General features: G+C 46.3%; 1 protein-coding gene across 1 annotated transcript in view; it reads left to right on the forward strand.

Moving 5' to 3' along the window:
* The window catches only part of VAT1L (vesicle amine transport 1 like), a 144,158-nt gene that overhangs the window by 36,701 nt on the left and 80,613 nt on the right, over window positions 1–26,844 (forward strand). Inside the window, exon 4 of the mRNA XM_024735750.1 lies at window positions 25,546–25,688. Coding sequence (XP_024591518.1) covers window positions 25,546–25,688 — 143 coding nt within the window. The remainder of the gene's footprint in view (window positions 1–25,545; window positions 25,689–26,844) is intronic.

Here is a 26,844-nt window from a genome sequence, read left to right on the forward strand (position 1 = left end):
CTCTTTGCTTGGCTCTCTTTCTCTTTGTCTATCTTTCTGTCCGTTTCTCTGACTGTATCTCTATCTCTTGCTCCTTTCTTTCTCTTCCTCTGTACCTTTCTCTTCTTCCCTCTCTCTTCTTTCTCTCCTTCCTCCCTTGCTTTTATCTTTTTTCTCTTTCCTCCCATCCTTCCTTCTTCCTTCCTTCCTTTCTCTTGTTCTCTCTCTCCCCCCTTCACCCTCCCTTCCTTCCTCCCTTCCTCCCTTCCTTCCTTCCTTCCTTCCTCCTTCCTTTCTTCCTTCCCTCCCTCCCTCCCTCCTCTCTCTCTTTCTTTCTTCATCTATCTAGTATGAGCCCTGAGGATAACTGCGTTAGTCTCTGGGTATATAAGAACGAGCAACATAAGCCTGGTCCCACCATCCTGAAGCCTGCAGTCTTGTGAATATAATACATATTTACCAGGGACACATGAATCATCGATGACAGTGGTGATAGGTACTAAGAGGGGAGGAGACGGTGCTGTGACTGTAGCACAAGGGACCTAAGCACCTGGTCTAGGGAATCAGAGATGACTGTATGAGGAACTAAACTTAGAACTGGTATTTAAGGATGAGGAGGTGGAAAGAGTGAAGGAAGGTTATGAGAATGGGCAGTAATGTGGACAGTGAGGGAGTGGCAGATGAATAACCACATAGCAGCCATGTTGACAATTTTATCCTTATCCTTATCCTAAAAGCCATGCGGAATCATAAGAGGGTTTTGAGCAAAGATTTAACTCATGGTTGACATTTTTATGAGATCCTGTGTTGCTGAAGGGTGAATAGGTTGGAGCAGGTCAGTGTGGAGGCTGGGTGATTGAGGGATGGCTGTGTTCTTCAACTTCTCTCATTGGAGCAATTACAGTCCTGGATGCCTGAATGCCAGATATTCAGGCATCCAGGACTCTATCCTTTGGTCTGACAGCATCACAGTGCAACCCTGGATAAGCCCTTTCCCATCTTGTGCCTGAGGTTTTTCTGTAAAACAAGGTAGAGCAGATGTTTCTTCTGTAAAATGAGATAGAGTCAATATTTCTTCAGTAAACTGAGATAGACCCAATGGTTTCTAAGGCCCTGTCCACCTTCCTTGGTGATCCTGTGCTTTCCTGTGATGCTGCCAGTCTTTATCTCCTAGAAGAAAACCTCCTTACCTATCACTCTCCTCACCTGCACCAACTCCCCCCACCGTGATCCCCTTCTTTAAATTTTTAGAGTCAAGAGAGATAGTTAACCGTTGTGAAGCATTCAGTCTTTGGAACAGACTTCCTGAGTTTGCATCCTGATTTCTCTGGCTTATTCCTCAGCTGTGCTTTAGTTTCCTCATGTATAGTTATTATACTTATCTCATAGTATTAGGAGGCTTGAATGAATCAATATGTGTAAAACATTTAAACAGTGCCTGAACCTAGTAAGTACTCAAAAAATGTTACCTAATAAAACTCGTGGATGCTGTGATGTGCCATCTAGTACGCCCTTCAGGACTGAGGTACTCACTTCCCCGAGATGGCAGGAGCATTGGCTACTGATGACTCATGGCCGTAACCCTCCCCAGTAATAGTCCTCAGCGGAAGGGAGCAGCCTTGCTCCAGGTTTCTGCCCCTTGCTGGGGCAGCCCCCATCTAATCACTGTTGAATGCACGGCTACAGAAGCCCAGGCCCCTTGCCTCAGCAGAGATAGCTCTGAAGGGCTAGCCCATCTTCGGAGCTCTTTATGGGACCGATGAGAGCATCTCTTGCAGCTGCACCACAGCTCTACCTCTCTGTCTGCCCAGCTCTGCTTCCCTCACTGCTCTGCAGATGCTGTTCCTGGGAGTACTTCCCAATAAACATTCTGCGTGCAGGTCTCCCCTCAGAGTCCTCTTCCAGAGAGCCTGGCCTACGACAATTACTGTGATGACCATTACGATTACCGTCACCATATCTGTAGCCCATGCAAACCTGCTTGCCTACCTGGTCCACTGGTCGAATTTCCAATGACGGCCATCATTTAGACCTTGCTTCCCAGCCCTATGCTTAGTTCTGGAAGCTTATCTTCTTTTTTCTGAGAATCATTCCTGTTGTCTAGAAGTCTGCTGAGTGCCCAGAAGAAGCTAATTAGTGCTAATGGGTTGAATAAGTGTGTGGACAAGGAAGCTGGTGAATACTTGCTTTTTCCTAAACCGTTTGGGCTCCACTTCATTAATAAACCCAGGATATATGCCAGACAAAACATCGGAATAACTTCACAATATGGCCCTAAGCTGGGTAAACTGGGCCCTGGGCTTTAGTCTCCTATGGTGGGGTTTGCTTTCAGTATCAAGAAGAGAGAAATAAAGCTATTCTGGGCTCAGCTTAAAGAAGAGGAGCTCAAACAAAAGATTAAAGGTGTATTTCTCTTTATTTCGACAAGCTACTAAACCCTCAGGACCTTGGTTTCTTCATCTTCATAATGAGGATGAAAGTGTTGATATGAATAGTCAGTGAGTTAATTCATATGGAACTGTGGTTTTTCTTGGGTCCCACGCCAGACCTACTATGGAATCAGAAACTCTGGGATGGAAGCCAACAATCTGTGTTTTAACAAGTCCACCAGGAGACTCCAATGCGTGGTCAAGTTTGAGAAGCAGTGAGGCAGAGATCTTCCAGCAAAGCCTGACACTCAGAAGCTCACGAGGAATTAGATACCATTGTCATTTGTGTGGCAGAGCTCTGTGATGGGCGATGCACAGGAAATGCCATGCATTAAAGGATGTATTAGTATTCATTTCTACCTTCTGTGTGAGTATACGTTAGTTACGTTTATTAGGGCACAGAGGCTTAGATTCCTTGAAATCCGAGCTTCAGCAATTTACTGGATGATCTTAAGCAAGGTGCTTCATCTAAGTCTCAATTTCCTTGTGTATAAAATTCACATCAGAACGAATGCTTTGTTAATGGTTTGAGTTAATGGGTAACTTTTAAGTCCACACAGCTCACTCCAGGTTTGCGACTGCTCCTAAGCTTGCTGTGCAGATAATGAGATAACAGAGTCCTTAACACGATGCCAGCTCCAAGTGACAGCACAGTAAATGGTGCCTGTGATCCTGTGCAAATCATGCCCTACCTCAGAGAGAAGTAATGGAATAACTATCCTGTACGCATTGTTGTGTTTGCTAATAAAAGCAGATGTGCAACCCAGCTCATTGTATGAGGAGGAGGGAGTTCCTCATAAAATGGTACCCGTCTGTGTCACAGGGGAATGAATGGTTATTTTCAAAATCTCACAGCTGTGAACTCTTCCACTTTTGAGCTCTTCTCATGCCCAGCCTCTCGGGCCGCGTGTCCAGCTGGTGGAAGGGCTGACTTCTTGATAGAGGAGGAAGTTTGTGGTCTGAGAATGTCAGGAACACACTTTAGTGTAAAACGACAAGAGAAACAACCCACAAGGAGTACTTGGACACTAAGGAGGCCATTTATCCTCCTCGGGTTCATTGCTTATTTTGTGTCCGTAAAATCTGTCTGGCATTCATATCCTGTTCCTCCACCTGGAGCAGGCATTCCGTTTTGTGTGCGTCAGAAAACATACAGACGGGAGATTCTGACCAAATACACAGCCACTTAGGAAGGAATATGTCTCCTCATGTGGTTAGGTTAGGTTAGCCCTCTGGCCTTGGCAGACGTGGGTTCAAATCCTGGCCCTGCTATTTGCTGATTGTATAACCTGGGGCACATTTCTTAACTTTTCCACGTCTCTTTCTTCTCATTTGTAAAATGAGAAAACTCATTTAATGTATACGCGTAGTCAACACAGCACATGACACCCACTCCGCTATTTTTAATTGTACTACCGGCAATGATGTTAGACCATCCAGCGTGGATTTAAGGAGACAGATATTCGAATTACATAGGCACTCTTGTTTTTGCACTTTTTTTCTGCCCTGTCCATCCTCAGGTTAAACTGGGTTTGTGGTAACTTCAGTCTCAAACCTGGAGTGAGCTAGATGGATTTAAAAGTTAACCGTTAACTCAAAGCCCTCCTGCATGACCATGACATATTTCCCCGAGCACTTCTAAATGCTCATATGTAGCTCTGACGTCAGTCGGCGGCGCCCTTTTTACTCCCTCCTTGACAGATTGTCACCCCCACCAACGGTGGTGGTCTTGGGGGCGGTGGAGGGGCACACGGCTGCCTCCTGTTCTCTCTGATAGATGTCTGGGCCACGGTCAGACTGTGTCAGGTGTACGGGGATGCCGTGAACGTCAGCGAGCTGACAGAAAGTCCCATCGGGCCATCGGCCCATCTCCTGAACACCACGCTTTTTACAGCTGGAGCTTCATTGTCTGACAAGGAGACGACTTGCTTGGTGACTGGTAGAGCCTGGAGGCTGCTTCCTTGGGAGGTAACAGTCTTGGGCTCAGCCTAGGGTTGGGATGTGGTGTCAAAATAAGAGTCCCAAGTAGTTCAAGGACAAGTCTGGACTCCACTTTTTTGGAAAGCAGTAGTGGTACCCAAGACTGTCCATCGGGGGACGCTATCAAGGGCTTTCAAAATCAGGCTGGTCACTCTTTTCCAAGGGGAGACTGAAAACTCTTCCTGGGGCTGAATAAACCTGAGGGTCTGCTGACACAGAGCAAGATATACAGATGCCCATTCTGTGGAGAGGAAGATGCGTAAGGCCTCGGGAAGACTCCTCAGTCTCTGGAGGAGACAGATAAGCAACTGCATACATGAACTAGAGTTTGGAGTCTGCACTAATAAAAGCAGTGGAAGCATTTGGGAGAAAGAGGGGTTAATTCTTTATGGGGGAGGGATGATATGTCAGCAGAATTCTCACGGACAAATAGTTTTCCAGGTTGCCAGGAAACACAGCACAAAAGCCCAAGGGAAGTATGGAGTTGCAAGTACCCGGTAGGTAATGACAAGTGAGGAGGGGAGACAGGGCTGCATCACGTGGTCCCTGATCCGCCTGTGTGTGAGGTCAGCTTCACGAGACTCTTCCCCCTTTCCGTACTCTTGGCACAACTATTTGAATTTTATTCATAACTCTTTGAATAGATAAAACTGATGGAAGAATGAGGTCTAAGATAATACCTAGTAGCAATTTTTTAAAAATTTAATTGTAGGGCTTCCCTGGTGGCGCAGTGGTTGAGAGTCAACTTTTCAAATTCTGTGAAATATATATATATATGTATGGATTTAAGCATGGGAATGTATGTGCTGCTTAATTTTTTTAAAACGTGGTGCCAAGTACCTTGCTCTCATTATTTTACGTGTGCTTACACCAACTCCATGTAGTATATACCGTTATCATCAAGCCATTTTGAGATTCAGGACATGGAGGCTTGTGGAAGTGAAGCTCATAATCCAAAGCCACGTGGCTGGCAAAGATGGAGACAGAATTCACGCTCAGATGGGTCCTTCTCAAAGCCCGTGTTTTAAACCACGAAGGCAGGTCAGGAAACGAGGAAGGAGACGGCGGGATCCATCTGCTCAGGCTTTCTGCCTACTCAGCTATTTTTGGAACACTGAAGCGACCTTGCTACAAGCTGTCTTTTTCAATGGTGTATGGGGTCACACTGGCCTCTGAGAAGCCAGGCGGGCAGTGGAAGGGCAGTAGTGAAGCTTGTGGGGCGGTGGCGGGCAGGGGAGTTGGTGGTGCTATGCACCAAGCCAGCTTAGACGGGGGGGTACCCTCCTCCCCCCGTTCTCCGGAGCCGTAACAGAAGGTCCATCCCAGTAGGGTTGCCAGATTTAGCAAAATACAGGTTTGATCTGGCAATCCTTCCTTCCCAGGGGCCCCTGAGCCCTCCCACAGAAAGTTCTAAACCTTTCAGGGAACTAATTACACTAGTGAGGCTGAACTCCTGGATTTGAGATGATTAAGAGATGCATCCAGGCAGGAATGCATTAAGGAGGGCAAATATTTTAAGCCCCAAGAGAAGTGACTGAAAGGAGCCCTGTTCTCTAGAGCCCATCCCGTGATGAGAAAGCGGCTATGTGCTCAATGCCAAGACGGGGACTCCCCTTCCCAGGGCCAAGCAGAGGGCAACTTTACTGCCACTAACCCCCCGCCCTATGCTGCTCGGGGCTCTTCCCCGGCCCCCGCAGCCCCAGGACAAGGGAGGAGACAGGAGAGGAGACTTCCTCTGCCAGAAAGTACATGAGGCAGGTGGGGGACCCTATTCCTTCACCCAACAGGCCTTTATTAAGCACGTACTATGTACCAGGCAGCATGCTAGATGTCTAGAATACAGTGGTAAATAAGGGAGATAGGCACATAGCCAGAGATCAAACAAATATATGCACGTATAGACATATTATATATATACACACACAGACATACATATACATGTATATGCATATGCATATCTATGACACGATATATACGTGGAAAGGATCAAGATGCTATCATAGACAATAAACAGGCAGGAAGACGCACTGCAGATTGAATCATCAAAGATGACCTCACCGAGTGGGTGACATTTAAGCAGAAACAAGGTGGTAATTATGTGAAAAGCAAGAAAGAAGTCCACTGCAGGCTTTAGGAAACAGCGAACACGAACACCCGAGGCAGGAATTGCCGATGGTATTAACTCATTGGAAGAGGATTATTCTTGTCTAATCAGAGTTGCCTCGCTGAGATCTAACCTGTTACCCACTAGGCTTTGCGGCAGACGCCCCGGCTGCCCAGCCATACCCACCCCCTCCATCCCTGAGGTCAGCATGGTCCCAGTTCAGGCCAGCAGATTCCTGCAGCTCTCTGCCTGAGGCCATTTTTTCTGGTTTGCAACTTCGCCCTTGCTTGGGGCAAGGTGGAAGTGTCTGGGAGTTAACGCCCCCCAGAAGCATCCTCAACAAATGAGTGATAGGACTTGCGGGGATAAATACCTGAGCTTCCGCCCCCTAGGTGGGAGAATCAGCAGGTGTGTCCTACATGGTTTCTCAGAAGGTCCCCACTAGAGATGCGCTCCAGCTGTTCAGTGCGGTGAGCCGTTTTATAGGTTCCTAGGCTTTCCTTCCTCTCCTGACTTAACTACCATACTCCTTCATCTTACTTCCTGGGATCAATTTCCAAATAAACCATATGCACACAAATCTTTATCCGAGGGTGTACTTTGGGGGAAGCCCAAACCTTCTGAACAAGTTATTCATGACCAGCCAAAGATGAACTCAAGCATCCCTCCCCATCATTTCCTGCCCACCCACCTCGTCATCTCCAGCCACGCCCATCTGTCCACCTTCCCCTTGCAACCATGCACGTTTCAACCCTGCAGCCTTTGCTAGCTCCTCTTATTTCTCCTCCTGGAAAATTCCTATTCATCATTTAAATGTCACTTCCCTTTGGAAGCCTTTCTTGCCCTTTCATCTCTACACCCTCAACATTGTGAATATTTCCTAACCATTCAAAATAATGATGTTAAAGAATGTTTCACAACTGTATTACTGATAATGCCTTCACCAGACTGCATTCATCCATTCATCCATCCATCCAACCATCCACCCATCACCCACCTCCATATGCCAGACACTAGCATGCTACAGTTGTCCTCGGGTCTTCCTGTCTACATCTTGAGGTCAGAGTGGGTCTTAGGCATCTCTCTGCTTCTAGCACATAGCACAGGGTCCATGTGGAGTGGGTGCTGGACAATGGTTTGATCAAATTAAATTGATGAACTTCACCTGTTCCAGGCAGACAGCATCTGTGCAATAATAGTGAGGTTATTACACAGAGAAGGATACATTTATTAAGTACGTGGAATTAACAGATGAGTATGTTATCAAATTTGAACCACACATAGACACCATTTCATTACTTAAGATAGCTTGTAAGCTATTAAGTCAGGAACTATGTTTGATTTCCCAATACCAAAATGTATTCTTCAAAGCAAAAATGACCATCGGCAGGCTCTACTTTATCAGTCTGTGGACCACAAAGTCTGGAATTCCTGCTTTGCCTCCCAGATCTTCTCTTTAGAACTATACTAAGCTGTTTGACCTTATAATTTATACTGGTAGGGTTGCCATATAAAATACAGGATGTAACCCTCCTTACTGGCAATGTCTGGCATGGATATGTATACACTACCAAACGTAAAATGGATAGCTGGTGGGAAGCAGCCGCATAGCACAGGGAGATCAGCTCGGTGCTTTGTGACCACATAGAGGGGTGGGATAGGGAGGGTGGGAGGGAGGGAGATGCAAGAGGGAAGAGATATGGGAACATATGTATATATATGACTGATTCACTTTGTTATAAAGCAGAAACTAACACACCATTGTAAAGCAATTATACGCCAATAAAGATGTAAAATAATAATAATAAATAAAAAGAAATAATCAAGGAGATAGTCAAACAGGCGGCCAGTCCATATTCAAACATTGAGCATCTATTGTCTGTCTAACAATGTGCTAGACACAAAATACTCAGTAGCAGATAAAACAGATTTAGACCCTGCCGCCTGAAACTTACAGTCAAAGATCTACGCTCAAAGATGTTCACTGAAATATGGCATATAATAGTACAGCATTATAATTTCCTCTAAGATAGGGATTCGGTAAAAGGAATTATAGTATATCACACACTAGAATATTCCCCAGCCATTCGAAATAATGATGTTAAAGAATGTTTCACAACCCATGAACATGTTCACAATGTAAGCTTAGAAAAAAAAAATAATAATCAGGGTACACAGTGGTATATTTGGTGTGATTCCAATTCTGTGGACAACCAAATATTGATCTATACGTGTCAGAAAACTACTGGAACAAAAGGAGCCAAAGTATGTAGTGTCTTTATCTCTGAGGTATGGCACGATGGTTGACATGTTTATCATTTTCTGTATCTTCCCCATTTCATTCTTTACAAGGGACACGAACATGTGTTGCTTTATAGTAATCTATTTTTTAAAGAGCTCAGTAAAGATCAGAGTAGACCTTCCACTGCACAACCTGCGACTGCATTCTCTCATCTGTCGAGAGAGCTTACTAATATGATCAGCTTGTGCTGTGTGTGCTTCAGGAAGTAATAGCTTCGGTCTTTTCCAGAGCTTTTTGGGAATGAGGAAGCAGTTAGGAAACTCTGGGCCTGTGAGTGCTGTACCTGTATGAGCTCTTTCGTTGACTGCAGCCTGTAAATATTTAGTGGCCAAAAGCCCTGGCTGCTGGAGAGGCGGCAGGGGGCCAAAAGCCAAACGTTCCCCTGCTCCCGCTGTCCCCCAGGCTTCCCACGTGTAAACCTGCAGCCCTTGATGGTGCTGTCCTACTGCTGGCGCACCTGAGGCCTTGGCGGTGACCCACCCATGTGTACAGCTGAATTTTCCTGCAACTGAGGATACATATCCTGCCTTGTCCACCAGAGTGTGGACATGAGAGAGCTCTGAAATTCACCACAGCACGCGATATGACTTGCTGTGAGTGACAGGAGAAGCTTAAATTGAACCTGTTGCCTAAGGAAGATCTCCTATTTACTGGGCCCTGCAAGAAATTTGTCTCATGCGTACATGTAAAAAGAGCCTGGTCCGGCCACTCGAGTCAACTGGTGAAACCAAGGAAACAGTGGAATGACCGTCATTGCCCTTACGGAGACTATGAGATATTGCTGTGCTGTGGTTGTGAATAGCCATGTCATCCTCCCTGCCTTTTTAGCGTTATCTTGATCTTTTTGATCCATTCAAGTATACTACTCAAAATTCTGTTTTATGAAAGTAGGCTGCAAACACAGAAATGTCTAGAACCGCTAGTGCTCAACTGGAGGGAGATGGTCCCACTTTGCCACACTGGAGAGGATTTTCACCCTACAGGCCATTGTCCACTGGACCATAGTTTCATCTGCCAAAGAGAAGGGTTAAACAGATTGAACATGGTCGGGCTGGAAAAAAGAAGACTCAGGGTGCGGGAGCAATCTTGGAACTCTCAACAGAGTAGTAAGAAGGAGTGTGAGACGCACAAGTCCATTGCTTAGTGCGTCATACCTCCTAGGAGCAAACTCTACAGGGGGACCACCCAGAGCACAATACAAATAAGCCCTTCAGAGCCGTCACAGCTGCCCCCAGATAGAACGGGCTAACTTGGGAGGTAATGAACCTCTGTCTCCATTTCATGAGTTTTCATCCTGGAAATATACAGGAGGGAGCTGGGTTAGGCTTCCTACGCCAGGTAGGAGGATGGAGCGAATGATTCAGGAAGACTTTTAGCTCTTAAAGTCTCCAAAGCTCCTCAGGCTGCTGCCTTCTTGTCCCAACGTGTCGCTGCCTGGTCGGAGATGCTGCAGAAACAGGAGACGAAGTCCTTAACTACCATACTAGCTGGTGCCAGACAGGATGCCCAGCCCCTTACAGGGTCACAGCCTTCACTCCTCACACCCACCTTGAGGACGATACCACTACCACACACGCATGAGAGGTTAGGGTTCTGAGCACTCACGGGACTTGCGCAATTCCAGATGGCTAGTGAGTGTGGTCGGGGTACCCCACAGGTGATCTGTGTCCAGAATCAGTGCATGGCACTGATTTATGTCCATGGCACATACATTTTCACTGAATAGAACAATAAATACATGTAAAATTTATGGGACAGGAAAAGGATACCACAAAAGGAACAGGGTATTTATTCCCTTACTGAGAAGTGTCAAAAGAGGAAAAAAAATGCGAAGAGATTTTTATTCATCCATTACCACATTTTATGAACACTTTCTGCATGCCTGTTGCTGTCCCGGGGGCTCCAGATAAAGAGGTGATTCAAGGCATGGTGTTGGAGCTGGTGGTGTCAGTGTCTAACCAAGGGAGATGGCTTGACAAACAATATTAAGAGTGAAATAACTGTACGCTTGCTGCCTTTACAAAGAAAGTCAGTGACCTTTGAAACGCAGGACAAAGATTTGGGAAGTAAGCTGCTCTTTTTTTTAAAGAGAGCAGGTCTGAGGATGGAGAGGTAGAAAAGGTCGAGCAGACAGGGCTAAACATCCCCGTGGGAATTCTTCTCTGGAGACGCCACACTTCTGCTCCCTACAGGACTGAATATGAAGCATCCCATGCCACCCTCCAGCTGTGATGGGCTCTGCACCACAGCCTGGTTCAGAACCTCAGCCGAGGTATTTGAAATCACAGAAAGAGTCCAGATGTCTGATCCCTGAGAGCTGGCAGGGGGAGCAGGGATTTGAGAGTCTGAGTATTTTGTAGCCAGGGCAGGGGATTTCCTATGAAGTTGTTGATCATATCCGAAGGGTGCTGAAACCAAGGTCAGGCTCTTGGTTCTGTCAAGAGGCCTGATTAATGAGGCGCCTGCAACAAACAGGGACACTCAGCAGAAGGCACGAAGCCAGCCCGCTGAGCTGTGAGAATCACCATCCCAAGCAGGGAAACTTGCTGCCTGCCAGGCACCGTCACACGTCAGTTTCACAGATCCCCGTGGTTATGGAGCAGACAGTGCAGTAGAGGGGCAAGGAAGTGAGCTTGTACTGCCTGAGCCCCTACTTGGTGCTTGGCCCCATGCAGAGCTTTCTCTCTCCATGTCTATTTAGCACATATAGGTAGGTATTATCATCCCAACTTTAGAGATCAGGCTGCCAGTTGAGAATAATTGGGCTACAGCCCCCCAGGTGGTGAGTCAAATTTGATCAAGGGTCAAAATCCAAGTCTCACGGATGCCTGTCCCTTTGCCCTCCTCTCCCAGCCACCCTATTTGTTCCTTTCCATGACTTGATATTAGGGTGGCCACACAGTAACAGGTGTGGGCACTCAGTTTGCCGAGGGCACTTCTACTTTATGCGTGTGGAGTGAGCAAAGTTAATAATAGCATCCCACCCCCCGCTCTCAAAGCATATCCCAATTTAGATGGTAAATTATACGCTCAGCCTACCTAACAAGTTTTTGGTTGAAACAGACGCATTTATCAAAACCACAGCTCCAAACTGTGAGTACAAGTTGTAATTTGGCTGGAAACGTGCATCCGGCATCCCACTGTGCAAAAGTAATCATCCAGGAAACGTATCCAGGTTCACCGCATGGAAGGCAGCCAGCCTGGAAGTGGGTCTGACCCACCATGATTTACAGCCCTGGGAAGGGGCCTTTGCCACCTGGTAACCTGGACTGGCTCCCTGGCCAGGATTCCAGCCACGTGGTTCCTGGAGTCCAGTTCTTAGGCAGTGTGGGAGGCTCTGGGCTCTGGCTTGTCCTGTGGCCACCCGTGGTCTCTGTTGGAAAATAGTCCCGATGAAAGACACAGACTGAGTATGATTCCCACGAGGACCGAGGGCTGGTTAGCAGAGTTACCATGTGCAGTTGGGCGGGCTGTACACGGCACAAAAGCACTCAACCCCCGGGGCAAACGCGAGGGATGCTGCTTTGTATTCCTCTCTGAGACGGTCAGTCAGATGCGGCCACAGGAGGGGACAGAGGAAGGCTCAGGAGAACGAAGGGTATTATACTCTGCAGCCCTAGAGGCAGGAGGCCACCTGGGAAGGATGCCAGGGTGCTCAGCAGGCGCAAGACAGGAGCTGGGGGCGGTACTTAGGCTCTGACCTTTATTGGGGTTTCTGTGGGAAGAAGGCAAGGCAGGGCAGGGTGGACAGACAGCTGAGGATTGGCGATTCTGAATAATTTCAGTGGTGGTTGGGCTATAGGGACCGTCTCTACATGCCTGGTACCCGGCCCGGGGAGGGATAAGGCAGAGGGGTGTTGCCTCCAGGAGTGAACGGACCAGATGGAGGAGGGAGGGCTCTGGATTAGTTAGTCTGTGCGTCACAGATTGCCAGTCGCTCCCGGGGGAGCCCTTCGTTACTGAATTGGTGAGCCCAGGGAGGGCCTGTCTCTCCCCAGCCAGAAAGGTTCTTAAGATGTCAAAACATCATATGATACAGAGAAAACTTAAAATATTTACAATACACATGCCCACACTCTGGTTGCCAAGGCTCACAGCTGTGCCTGCCGGGAGGTAGGGGAGAGGGGAGTGGTGACCCTGAATTGAACCCTTCTACCTCGGCTCCCTGCCCTGCAGTTGACAATCATTAAGTCCCAGAGCACCTGAGGAAAAGCTGCTTGACCTTGAACCAGGAGGCGGAAGTTCGTAACACAGCATGCACGTTCTTGAGGGTAAGAATTGCAGAAGGGCCCTAAAATTTACTGGGCTTCTGCTCTCTGCCTGGCACTGGACTGAGTACTCTAGTCTGTCTGCATGTGAACTTCAACACTTTGGCATCCTTAGCCCTTTCTCCATTTTATAAATGAGACCAGTGAGACGCAGAGAGGTGAAATATCTTTCCAAAGTCACACAGCCCATCCGTGGGGTAGCGAGGTTTCCAATTCAGGTTTGCCCGACTCAAAAGATGCTCAACATCACTGACCATCAGGGAAATTCAAATCAAAACCACAATGAGATAGGACCTCACACCTGTTGGATGGTTATTATCAAAAAGACAAAAGATAACGAGTGTTGGCAAGAAGGTGGAGAGGGGCTTCCCTGGTGGTGCAGTGGTTAAGAATCCGCCTGCCAGTGCAAGCGACACAGGTTCGATCCCTGGTCTAGGAAGATCCCACATGCCGCGGAGCAACTAAGCCCGTGCACCACAGCTACTGAGCCTGGGCTCTAGAGCCTGCAAGCCACAACTACTGAGCCCGTGTGCCACAACTACTGAAGCCCACACGCCTAGAGCCCGTGCTCCACAACAAGAGTAGCCACCACAATGAGAAGCCCGTGCACCGCAATGAAGAGTAGCCCCTGCTCGCTGCAACTAGAGAAAGCCCACGCGTAGCAACGAAGACCCAATGCAGCCAAAAGGTAAATAAATAAATAAATAAATAAAAATTTTTTAAAAAAGGAAGGTGGAGAAAAGGGAATCCTTGTACACTTGGTGGGAATGTAAATTGGTGTAGCCGTGGTGGAAAACAGTATGGAGTTTCCTCAAAAAATTAAAAATTTCACTACCATATGATCTAGCAGTCGCACTTCTGGGTATACATAAATGAATTGAAATCAAGATCTTGAGGAGATATCTGTACCCCTATGTTCACTGCAGCATTACTCACAATAGCCAAGACATCGAAACAACCTAAATGTCCACTGACAGGTGAATGGCTGAACAGAATGTGGTATAGGTGATGAAATAGTCTGCCTTAAAAAAGAAGAAGGAAATCCTGCCCTTTGCTACAACATGGATGAACTTGGAGGACAGTACACTAGGTAAAATAAGCCAGACACAGAAGAACAAACACTGCCTGATCTCGCTTCTATCAGGAATCTAAAGTAGTCAAGCTCAACAGAAGCAGGGAGTAGGATGGTGGTTACCAGGGGCTGGGGGCAGGGTGCAGAACGGGGGAGGTGCTAGCCAAAGGGGCAGAGTTTAGTTATACAGGATGATTAAGTCTTCCAGATCCACTGTACAGCACAGTGCCCAGAGCTAACAATACTTACAAACTTACGAAGAGGGAAGATTTACGTCAAATTTCATCACCAAAAAATAGAGGGAAGGAAGAAACTTTAGAGGTGATGGTTGAGTTTATGGTGATGTGTTCATGGGTGTATACTTAGCTTAAAACTCATCAAGATGTATTCATTGAGTATGTAGAGCCTTTTTCTGTATCAGTCACACCTCGATTTTTATAAAAAGTCCATATTCTCCTCTCCCTGTATGTTGAGCTGTCTTGTGTGGGACCCCCAGAGATGCTGTGCTCTGTTCATATGAACAGGCCCTTCCTGTTCATATGAGCAACTCAAGGTATGAGGGGCTGAAGCGGTGGAAGGAGGGTAAGGACTCAGTTTCTCTACTCCTGTCTGTCCAAGGCTCTGTTGGGGCCAGGCTGCTTTGGTCTTCTGAAAGAGGGGTCCCCTACAGGCTATTTCCTAAGACCCCACCTGAGCTTCTCTCCCACCCGTCTTGGAGCTGCCTCTCCAACAAAAATGCGCCATGTTGTTTGACCCTCAAACATTCCATGAAGTGAAACCAGCCTGTCTACCCTCTCGGCCAGAGCAGAAGGCTGAGCTGTCACCGGTCCATCACCCCAGGAGGCCCCAGGGCTCACGGGACCATGTCCTAGGAGAAACTTTGGGAATGCGAAAGTCACCTCCCTCCTACCCTCTGTCCCAAAGCTGCCTGTCGTGCTCAGTGATGACCTGTCCTTATGAAACCCAGCTGTGCCGAGACCAAGTGTTTTAGGCACCAAGTGGGGAGCTGGGCTCACGATGGGCTGTGGGACTCATTCTGACCAAATCCCTTCATGAACATGTCCCTCTGTCCCCCCAGGTGGCCAGATTCTTGGAAGCAGGACTCTGCCAATAGGCTGCATGGGTGGGAGGGGCAAAAGCAGGGCAGACGCCCACCCCAGCCCAGCTTGGGAGTGCCTGCAAACTGCCTTAGGAGGACCCAGTACCACCATCTAACTGTAATTGGTCTCTGGGGGCTCTTTGAGAAATATATTTCTATGCCCAAACCTGATTCATCCCAGCATTCTTTCTATATTCTTCGCTTAGTTATTACCCACATCTGAGCCTTCTCCCCGCTCCGTGTCTATAGTGGAAGGGAAAAACAAGAAAATACTTACTCTTGGCGAGCACATACATTTCCCGCCCCCTCCCCATCATTGATGTAACGTTGTAACTGCCCAAGGAATGTGGGGCAGACCTTGTCTGCATCCAAGCAAGGGATAAAGCAAAGAAGCTGCTGGACCTTCCTTCCAAGCCTCCCCTTCTAGAAAGGGCACATATGCCCAGTCCCAGCCCTCAGTCGCCCTCTGACACCGTGAGTCCTCTCTGACTACCTGGCTCTTTGCTCATCAAAATTCTGTCATTTCTGCTACGTCATCCATTCAACACATAGCTACTGAGACCTACGTAGGGGGACCCACTGCTGTGGATAAAGGCAAATAAGACGTGGTCCTCCCCTTAAGGAGCTGACAGGCTAGTGGGAGACACAAAAGAAAGAGATTTTTAAAAAGGAGGAGAGAGAGATGGAGAAGGAGGAAGAGGAGAGAAGAGGAGAGAGGAGAGAAGAAGAACCACAGCACGGTGTGAAAGATGGTTGAGAAATGATATTTGTGAGTTTTAGGGCAAAGCAGGAGATATTAACTACTCTGGGGATATCCAGGAAAGCTTCCTGGAAGACGTGGCCTTGGAAGCCTGCTTATTGAGCACCTGCTCTGAGTCTTCTCTGGTGAATCACATCACATGTGTTACCTCCTCTGACCCACATTTGACCTTGTGGAGTAGATGTTACCATCCCTGACTTAGAGAAGAAGAGTCTGCCACTCAGCCAGCTTACGTGGCAGTAAGTGGTCTGCGATCTGAGAGCTGTAGCTTGCTCTACAACCTCGGATGGGTCTCATTTCTATTTAATTGTTTTGATGTCAGAACAGAGAACTTGGGCTTAGTGACAAGGAGACGCGGGTTGAAATCCCATCAGTTCCCGCTGCTAGTACTTCGCTTTTCTGAGCCTCGGTTTCCAATGACCAGCAGGATAACCTTGATCTTTCTGAGCCTTCATTTCTGAGCCTGTCTTCATGATGGGAGTATGATGTTGGCAGGATAAAATGAGATATATGTAAGGTGTCTGGCACAGTGCTTGACGAAGAGCAACTGGCCAGTAAGAGATGGTTCCCCTTCCGTCTCTTCTCTTAGTCTCCAGACCCTCTACTGTTCTGTAGCTTGAGGCAGTGGTTAAGATTGTGGACCCTAGAGCCAGGGGATGTTGTTTCAAATCGAGTTTCTGTTGTTGCTGTATGACTTTGGGCGGTTACATAACTTCTCTGTGCCTCAGTTCATTCTTCTGGAAAACAAGGATGAAAGAGTACCCTCTTCATGGAGGTCGGGATGCAGATCGAATGAGCTGGTATTTGCAGAGCATGGAGAACCCTGCCCAGCACACAGGAAGTTCTGTGCAGATGACATTGGATAAATAAATCTATACTCTTCACCACCTAGCCCTACCGCTTCTCACCTGAGAGCCTCTGCCGTGAGCTTGGTGCAGCCCGAGCAGAGGAAAAGTTTAAATATTCACCTTGCAGACAACTGGTGGGCAGAGCTGAGAGTGGCTGGGAAACCTGGGTGTTCCGCAGCCTCGCCGAGGCCCTGGGAGCAGGGAGGCTGAACGTCTCCAGGCACCCAGAGCTTCCGATCCTGCTGTCAAGGGTGGGGGATTATTTTCTCTTCCTGCATCTCTGATTCACAGAAGACTGTTAGTCATACCCTCACCTACGGGATCCCACGTACTAAACCCATAGGCTCTGATGTCAACCTCGACTCAGAAAGGAGGAAGTGGATTATGGTCAAGGCCATAACTGACCAAATTAGAAGAAGGAAATTTTTAGAGCGCTGGCTCTCAGCAGAGGCTGCACGTTAGAATTACCCAGGGAGCTTATAAAATATATACTAATAACCAGACCCCACCCTGGTTTGAAATAAAACATGTGATATTAAGAGATTCTGAGCATCCCAGGGGCCTCAGCCTCTGCATCACGGGGAGTGGAGTGGCGCCATGAAGGATGAACTACATCAGTGGTTTCTCAGCTTGAGCTGCATCAGGGCCTGCTGGAAGGCTTGAACTCCGAGTACCAGGCTCCAACCCCAGAGGTTCTGATTCTTCAGGTCTGGGGTGGGGCCTGAGAACCTGCATGTCTAACAGGTCTCCAGAGGAGGTGACGCTGCTGGTGCTGGCAGCTCATATGGAGAAGCACTGAGCTGTATAACAGATAAAATCAATCAATGAAAGATATTATCTGCCAGGGCTTCCCAAAAAATGTGTCTACGGCTTTTTTGGATTAAAAAAAAAAAAATCCACACTTACACCTTGAGCAATTGAAGAATGCCAGTCTCAAACAATCTTCACTTTTTTCCTCCTTCTCTCTCTCCTCCCTCAGTCACCGTCCCCTGAAGCTTCTCACTGTTGAGAGCCTCAGCACATGCATGTTACACAGAGTGTCATGCGTGGTTCAAGAGTTTTGCAGCGACAAACGAGATAAAGAAAAAGAGGCGCTGACTGATTCTGAGTGTACTAGGGGAAAACATAGAATGTTCTTGGATGCCTTTGATGGCGGGTCACATGGATCGGCCCACACAGTGGGATGTGAACTTCCCCCTCTTACAACAATTGAGTCAACTGAATTGTTGAGCAGGCAAATGACAGCACTGATCTGGGGAAAAAGAAGAATTTCTAAACCTGTGCCTGAATCCCAGCGTGGGAGTTTGTATTGTCATATGAAAGGCATACGGAGGGCTCTCAGGTATCCAATGTACTAGATTTTGTGATAACATTCATTTAGCTCTCCTAGTGCAAGGGCCTCTCTGCCTTGATGAAGATGAAAAAGTAAACTGGCAGTTCTTTGGAGGAAAACAACCTGACCTCACCATTTCCTCCAGGCGTGTTCTCTAGATAGCCCCAAGCTCGTTCTCTTACATTCTTTGACTGCTAGAATGGTTTGTGGTTTCTAGGAGCTGTTTAAATGTGAAAACAGCTCTTGGGAGAGGTAAACCTAATTCTTTGTTATAAGTGATTTCGGAAATGGTCAAGTTCTCAATCGAAAATTCCATTTTTCACTAAATGTAGGGAAATGTGTAAACTCTCATTCTCTTTGGGAGGCTTCTCAAATAGATTTTCTTTAGACCAGCTAAGCACCAGCCCATGTGACCTAGAAATCGTGGAACTGGAGCGACCACGGGGATCATCAAGTTCAAGTTCCCGTTTCATCTAGTCTCTCTCCCCAACGCATCGTCCACGTGCACTTGAGTGCATGCCCCTTATCTTCCGCATATTTGCAAGACTGCAGCGCACCAATGGGGTCTTATCCCAGTGGTTCAGTGGTTGGAATTGGCATTCTCGCCCTATTGGTTTAGGTGTATGACTGTACTTTTAAGAGTATATTTATTTTCTAAATATCTGTTGCCTCTAGGGGAATGCAAGCTCCAAAATGATAGGGACTGTCTATAACTTGTTCACCTTTATCTTTCCAGGACCTCTCATAGTGTCTAATCTATTTGCAGCAGTCATGAAATAGCCCTATAATGATGGAATGAATGACAATGAAGTGACAGAGAGACTGAGATGACAAGGATGACTAGGAATCAACCAAGAGAAAAGACAAGGGAGAGGGCTGCAGGCCGTGAAACCTGCGTGTGTGCCAATGTCCTGTGGTGAGAGGGGGTGGCATTTAGGAAGGACTAAGCATTTTTCCATATGCTCAGTCCTTCCAAAGCTAGAGTTCTGGTATATGATGACAAACAAGGCTGAGGAGGTAGAGAATATCTGTATCATAGAGGTCCTTTTTTTGAAAAATATTGATTTATTTATTTGGCTGCTCTGGGTCTTAGATGCGGCACGTGGGATCTTAGTTGTGGCATGCATGCAGGATCTAATTCCCTGACCAGGGATGGAACCCAGGCCCCTGCATTGGGAACACGGAGTCCCAACCGCTGGACCACCAGGGAAGTCCCATAGAGGCCCTTTTAAGCCATCCTTTCTTTGTCTCCTTTTACTTGAGTCTCTGATGCTGAATCCTGAATCTCAGTGCCCTGATAGGAGCATCTATCCTTAATTCCCACTTAGTGTGTAACCAGAATTTCGACCAGTCTCAGTCCTAATTCCAGAGCAGTTGTGTTAAAAACTGCCAGTTAATGAGTACTGAGTATGTACCAGACAGTGTACTAAGTCTTTTATATAAATGCATCTGCTCCTCTAATTGTTTGTCTACTGTGCCCAGCTTTTCTGGAATAGGATCTTGCTTTGAACTGCCAGTCTATTGATAAGAGTCAAATTTCAGGGACCCCCAAACAACTCCCTTCTAACTATTGGCCCTGGATTTCCTGCTATCTGTGCTCTGCTTGAGGGGACCCCAATAGCCCTGGAATTAGGACTGAGTTGGTTGAAATTTGTTCACCCATCTAAACTGAGACAAAGCTATCTGGAGTGGATCAATGAAGCCTTCCATATTGATGTCAAGGACCCATGGTTTTCTCTAAGATTTCCATGTCAGCAACTTGAGTGCTTAGTGGGATGGACAAAAAGACTAATAGCAGAGTGGCCGTGGAGTCAGGGACAGCTGGTCTGACCCCAGGTTTATCACTTACAAGGTACATAACCTTGGACAGGTTCCTTTCCCTCTCTGAATCCCCATTTCCAGGTATAAAAGGGAAACCAAAAAAATGTATTCCAAAAGTAGTTTAAGGGTGTAAGGAAGCACTTTCACCCAGTACCTGGCACATGGTGAGAGGCAGGAACCACAGATGCTATTACTGCCGCACTGTTAGATGCAGGGAAGGGAGGGAGAGGCTTGCTGCCGAGTTCTTACATTCTACAGAGGGAAGGGAAAATCAATTAAAAACAAGTAGGGCTTCCCTGGTGGCACAGTGGTTGCGAGTCCGCCTGCCGATGCAGCGGACACTGGTTCGTGCCCCGGTCCGGGAAGGTCCCACATGCCGCGGAGTGGCTGAGCCCCTCAGCCATGGCCGCTGGGCCTGCGCGTCTGGAGACTGTGCTCCACAACGGGAGAGGCCCGAACAGTGAGAGGCCCGCGTACCGCAAACAAAACAAAACAAAACAAAACCAAGTACATGCAAATCTCCATTTACTGCTGTTACTGGGAGACTGGATTGTCTTGTTCATTTTATGTTCTGGGTCTGCAGGTAAATTGCAGAATCCTTTTTATTGAAAATTCACTCCTTCTTCCACAAGTATTTACTGAGTCCATGCTATTTGCTAGGCACGTGGAAGAAAGGCTAAATTAGATGCTGATCTTACATTCACCTTGGGACTTGGAGAACGGAGGGTACAAATTTTCTAAAAATGTGAGGGACGGCACTTTTCTGCTTAAATACAGAATGCTGAGCATTATTTACTTTAGAAAATCATTGAGGATCTTGCAAGGGCCTCTCATTGCCTGAGTGAATTATTAAGAACTAAAAGAGGGGGTAGGGATGCTGTAAATAGATATATGCTGAACTTGTGTTTACTACCCATCATTATTTATATAATAATACGAATTATGATATAATATTACATATACTACTTGTATATTATGCTAGTTATATGTGCATGTATATTACATATGCATATATAATATTAATTTATTATTATACTAATTATATAGTGTGAATGGAATATTATATGCTAGGTATTATTATATATGCATATATAATACTAATTGTAAATATACACATATAATGCATATCATAGGTTACTCTAATTATATATACATAATTGTTCTAATTATATATACAGGTGTCCCTCGGTACCCACAGGGTGGTAGTGCCCAAGACCACCCCCTTCCCCCCACAGATACCAAAATCCAAGGATGCTCAAGTCCTTGGTGTAGTATTTACATAACCTATGCACATCCTCCCGTATACTTTAAATCATCTCAAGATCACTTACAATACCTCATACAATGTCAATTCTACATAAATAGTTGTCAGCATGTGGCAAATTAAAGTTTTTCTTTAGGGAACTTTCTGGAATTTATTTTTTCCTGACTATTTTCGAACCATGGTTGGTTGACTCCACGGATGCAGAATCCATGCATACGGAGGGCCAACTATAATTATAATATATAATACATTTATGTATTATATATCACATATAATGTTCATATATATTACATAATAATTTAAATATGTAAGTAACCCAGTTACTTATATCATTTCATTCTACTACCACATGTATCTATCTCTTTAAAATGGAAATGGTAAAATTCTGCTTGGGCCAGAGACTAGATATGCTCATTAAACCCATGCTTTATTCCCACTCTGAAAAGCTAAAGAACGTAGAAATCTGCAAAATGACGAGGGGCTTCCTCATTACATCAAACCCCTCTCGTTTCTCATGCATCTATTCAACAAGGTTTACCAAACATCTGCTCTGTGCCAGACTCTGCCCTACGCACTGGGGTCTGGAGCCACATGCGGCACCGTCTCTGACCCCCCTGGAGCTCACAGATGGGTCAGGGAGCAGCCCCAGCAGGCCGTGGTGGCCACTGTCCTGGAGGAAGGTCAATGGTGGCACAACAAGAGGCAAGAGACTCTGTCTGGGATGCTGGGAAAGATTTCTAGAAGACGATATGCCTCAGGGGGAGTGGCTGTGATCTGCAGAAGACACTGGAAGGCCAGGCCATGACAGGAAGGGGAAGGTGTGTGGGAAAACCAGCACTGCTGCAAAATAGCATGAGATGTTCTGGAGAGTAGGCAGTGGACATGCTTCCACTGCTGATATCGCCATAATAATGTGAAGAAAAAAGTAACAGGAGTCCCAGTAGCAATGATAGCAAGTGTTTATTAAACATTCACTATTCCAAGCCCGTGGATGCATAATGTCATATAATCCCACAACAATCTTCGTGTTCATATAATATTGTGTATAATGCATATTAAGACAAGTGATCAGAGGAGCTGATACTTTACTCAAGGTCACTCAGCTGGTGAGTACAGCACATCAAGGTCTACCACATCGTACCTTAATGACCTTGGCCCAGGTCCCTAACCTCCGTAAACCTCAGCTCCTTCCTCAGTAAGATAAGGTTGAAGGCTCATTCCGAGAACGCTATGGGATGAGGGTCATGACCAATGTCAGTGATGGCTCACGTCTGTGTGTTAGGGAGTGGATATTGGAAAAGTGGAGGGCAATCATGTTAGTGAGGTAGACTGGGTCAGATCCCAGAGGGCTGGCCTTGTGCCATCAAGTAAAGGGTGTGCATTTCATTCTGAAGGCCATGACAGGCACTGGGAAGTTTTGAAACACATAATGAAATGCTCAGTGTTGTGTTTGAGAAAAATCACTCTGAAGTGCACGTGGAAACAGCCAGGCCGGTTAGAAAGGTGTTGTCATAATCCAGGGGATGAAGTGACAGTCCCAAGAGATGTTGAGTGGAAACAACAAAGGTGCTAATTGGATGTGGGGCGAGGGAGGAAGAGGGGTCCAGGATGACCCCCAGATTCCTGGCTTTAGCAATGAGTGAGTGGTGCAGTTCCATCCACCGAGGCAGCAAATGCAGTGAGAGGAGTGTTATGGGTTGAATTGTGTCCCCCCACCCTCATCCAATTCATAAGTTGAAATCCTAAACCCCAGCACCTCAAAATAGGCCCTTACTTGGAGGTAGGGTCTTCACAGAGGTCAAGTTAAATGAGGTCATGAGGGTGAGCGCTAATCCAATATAACTGGTGTCCTTACAAGAATGGGAAATGTGGACGCAGACTGGCATAGAGGAAAGACCAATGCGAAGAGACCTAGGGAGAACACCACCACCTACAAGCCAGGGAGGGATGCCTGGATCAGATCCCTCCCTCACAGCCATTAGAAGGAGCCAACCCTGCTGATACCTTGATTTCAGACCTCTAGCCTCCAGAACTGTTAAACAATAAAGTTCTGTTTTTTAAGCTGCCCAGTTTGCGGTACTTTGTTCTGGCAGCCCTAGCAAGCTAATATGAGGAGTAACTCATTTGGCGATAGCCATGAATTATGTTTTGGATGAGTTGAATTTGATGTGTGGTTTCTGGAGAGCCAGGTGAAGACAGGTGCCAAAATGGTACTTCAGTACACAAGTCTGGGACTCGGTGGGACTAGAGATAGAGATTAAGGTGTATCAGGCATCTCTGCTGCTCCAGCATCTACAGCACAGTGTGATGAGGTAGCACATAGTAGGAATTTGAAAAGGAGTTGAGTGGATAAACGTCAGGTTTGCTTAAGGACAGAGGAGGGGCCACATGGCTATGAGAACCAGTTCTAAGCTCCCACGCCAGAACTAACAAGGTTAGCTCAAGCCCTGTCGAATTTTTGAGGATCGTCATGGTGGTTGATGATATTTACACTCACTAGGAAGGAGAGTCCCTTTTTTTGTTCTTCAAAATCAGGGGATAAAAAATTTAACCAAATACCAAAGCTCTTCTTAGAACAGAGAACTATAGCCTGTCTGGAGTCTCAGGTTCACGCCCATGTTCTGAAATATTGACCTCCAAGTGAGTGTGTCAGTAATGTGTCTATTTTAGGCAGCAACTTAAAAGTCTGCTTAGCTTTAAATGCCAAAATAAGTAGACAGCACGCATGGCATAATAGAAAATGGCAGTAGCTGGAAGTCAGGAGACCTCGCTTTGAATCCCAGGTCTGCCTCTAAAGAATTGGGTTACCTTAACCTTTCAGAGTCCCCTCTCCCTGGTCTATAAAACAATAAGGAGGGGGTAATTGGATGCTCTTGCAACTCTGACATTCTCTGGTTCTCTCAGTATTGCCTCTAATAGCAAATGTTGGGAAAAATCACGTTTCCACAAATTGACCTTCCAACCTGATTGAGTCTGCCAACATGAAGACACGTAAATAAAGTGAGAGGCTGTAATTCATATCACAGATGCCTTTGGTAGAATAATTTCCCTCCTTAATAATTTCTGCCTTCTTAAGATGGTAGATGGAACACTGCAGAGAGACAGTACTTGATTTTAGGATGCATCTTAGTTAACAGCAAATTGGGTTTTACTGGAAGGTTTCTGAATGCACACGATCACAGTATTTTGTCCAATGACTTAAACTTCTAACGATATTGAAAAAGGATATGGGAAGATTAACCATTCCTAACTACATCTGTGATTTCTCTTGGACCATTCGAGATTTAAACCTCATGCAATGGCATTTTCTTTATACACCTGGACGTCTCAGCCCTGGGTGTAATAAGCCAATAAGGGGTACAGATGATTAAGACTGATTACCTATTAAGTGTCGTGTTTTGTGCCAGGTGCTGGACCTATGTTACTTGTTGCCTCATTTAACGCCCCCTGTAGCAGATGCTGTCAGCCACACCATACCATACCTTTTCTGCACTCAACGTGCTGAAGGTTGCTTACTTAGGGCTCCTGACTGGCTGTGCAAGCATGTTTGGCCTCTGAGGACAAAGACGTGCCTAAGAGTCACTGCTGCAGAAGCAACCCTCAACCGGTATCAGACAGAAATTTGGTGGATAAATACTCCAGCTTCCTCACTACTTGGTTTGGATATGTCCGAGGCATATTCTACACTTGCTCATGGAGTTCCTCAGAGGGACTGAGTTCCAGTTAGCATGGTGGATACTGACTTGATAAACACACCCTTTATTGGCTGCCTTCTACCCTGGTATTTCCTGCGATCCTATTCCAGATAAAGGACTTACTCTCAAATCCTTGCCTCAGAATCTGCTTCTGGGAAATCCAAACTAAGACATCCTCCAAGATCCTAGGGAGCAGGTAGTATTAGTGCTAATTTATAAATGGAGAGCCTGAGGGTCAATATGGTTAAATAACAGTTGTTATGTCTGGGTACTGGGGTTTTGCTGGCTCACCTTCCTCTGCACCAGTGGTTCTCAACGAAGGGAAATTTCGTCCCCAGGGGACATTTTGAAATGTCTGGAGACATTGTTGGCTGTCACAACTGGGGGCTTGCTGCTGGTACCTAGTAGGTAGAGGCCAGGGATGCTGCTAAACATCTCACAATGCACAGTTCAACCCCCCCGCAACAAAGGCTAATCCAGCCCAAAAAGGTCAGCAGCGGCAAGGCTGAGAAATCCTGCTGTCCACCCAGTGAGACTAGCTGCTGGATGGTAGCTCTCTTGTGTGACTTGTCTGTCGTATTTCACTCCCAGGGCCAAGCTGTGGCTCAGCTGTGCTCCACTGTCCCCAATGTGACTGTCTTTGGAACAGCTTCTACTTTCAAGCATGAAGCCATCAAAGACTCTGTGACTCATCTCTTTGACAGAAATGCAGACTACGTGCAGGAGGTGAAAAGGTAAGATGTTTGCTATAAAGAGCACCAGGATGGTCCTCGCACTTCTCTCTTGAAGAACAGGAGCATTCGTTTAGAGAGGGGCGAATAAGGATCGTACTGTGAACATATATGTTACCAGTCCTGTGCTGCTTCACAGGCACTCACTCATCGAATCCTCTCAACAGCCTTACTACTATCTCCATTTTGGAGACGAGAAACCTGAGGAGCAGAGCAGTTCAGTTACAAAGCTAAACTGTGGGAGCTGCTATAACACTACCTTAACACAGAGAAGTTTACTTCCCATTCATTCATGTAACAGCCCCAGGGAGTGCGGACTCCAACCTGGGTGTGACTGAGAGCCACCCAAGGACCAAGGTGGTGACATGATCAGATTTGGGTTTGGAAGAGTCACTGGTGCGTCATAGAGAATGAATGGGAGGGGACATCCATCTGCTGGCTGTTGTGGTCTCCCCGGGGGAGACGTTGCTTTATAACATGATCCATATTCCACCTATGATCCTTACGGCCCTGTGCATGTCAACGCAGGAAATCAGATGGAACACCCAGCTGCCGCCATGCTTTCAGGTGATTTGTGTGTCTCACCCCTGCCGATTCCCAGGCTCTGCTCCACTCACAGCTCCTGGGGGGATTCAGAGATGTCCCAGAGCCACTGGTTCTGTATTTCATTCTCCAGCACAAAATCAGAAGGTACAAAGGAATTAAGTTGTCCGGCTAGCATAGCATCATAACAAAGAAACAATTTCCTCCAAATCACTGATTAAGACGAAAAATTGAAGGGTTGGAGGATGGGAGATTTGGTTGTTTGAAGTGATAGATTTAGATCGGATTAGGTGAAACTTGGGAAGTTTTTCGGAAAGGAGAGTCTTCTGACAGTCTGAATTCTCAAATTTAAAAAAAAATTTTGAGTGTCAAGATTTGCGTGTCATTTAAGGTTGCCCCAGTATTTCCCATGTGATGTGAAAAGAAAGCTTTAAAGCTAGATATTGGAAATTTACCACCTGTTTCTCAGATGTCCAGAGATTGCAGGCATTTTTTTTTTAAGTATAGTTGATTTACAATAGTGTGTTAGTTTCAGGTATATGTATGTTATACATACATATATATATTTCAGATTATTTTCCATTATAAATTATTACAAGATATTGAATAGAGTTCC

This window comes from Neophocaena asiaeorientalis, unplaced genomic scaffold (assembly GCF_003031525.2).
Source record: "Neophocaena asiaeorientalis asiaeorientalis breed wild unplaced genomic scaffold, Neophocaena_asiaeorientalis_V1.1 scaffold40, whole genome shotgun sequence".
NCBI classification, from domain to species: domain Eukaryota; kingdom Metazoa; phylum Chordata; class Mammalia; order Artiodactyla; family Phocoenidae; genus Neophocaena; species Neophocaena asiaeorientalis.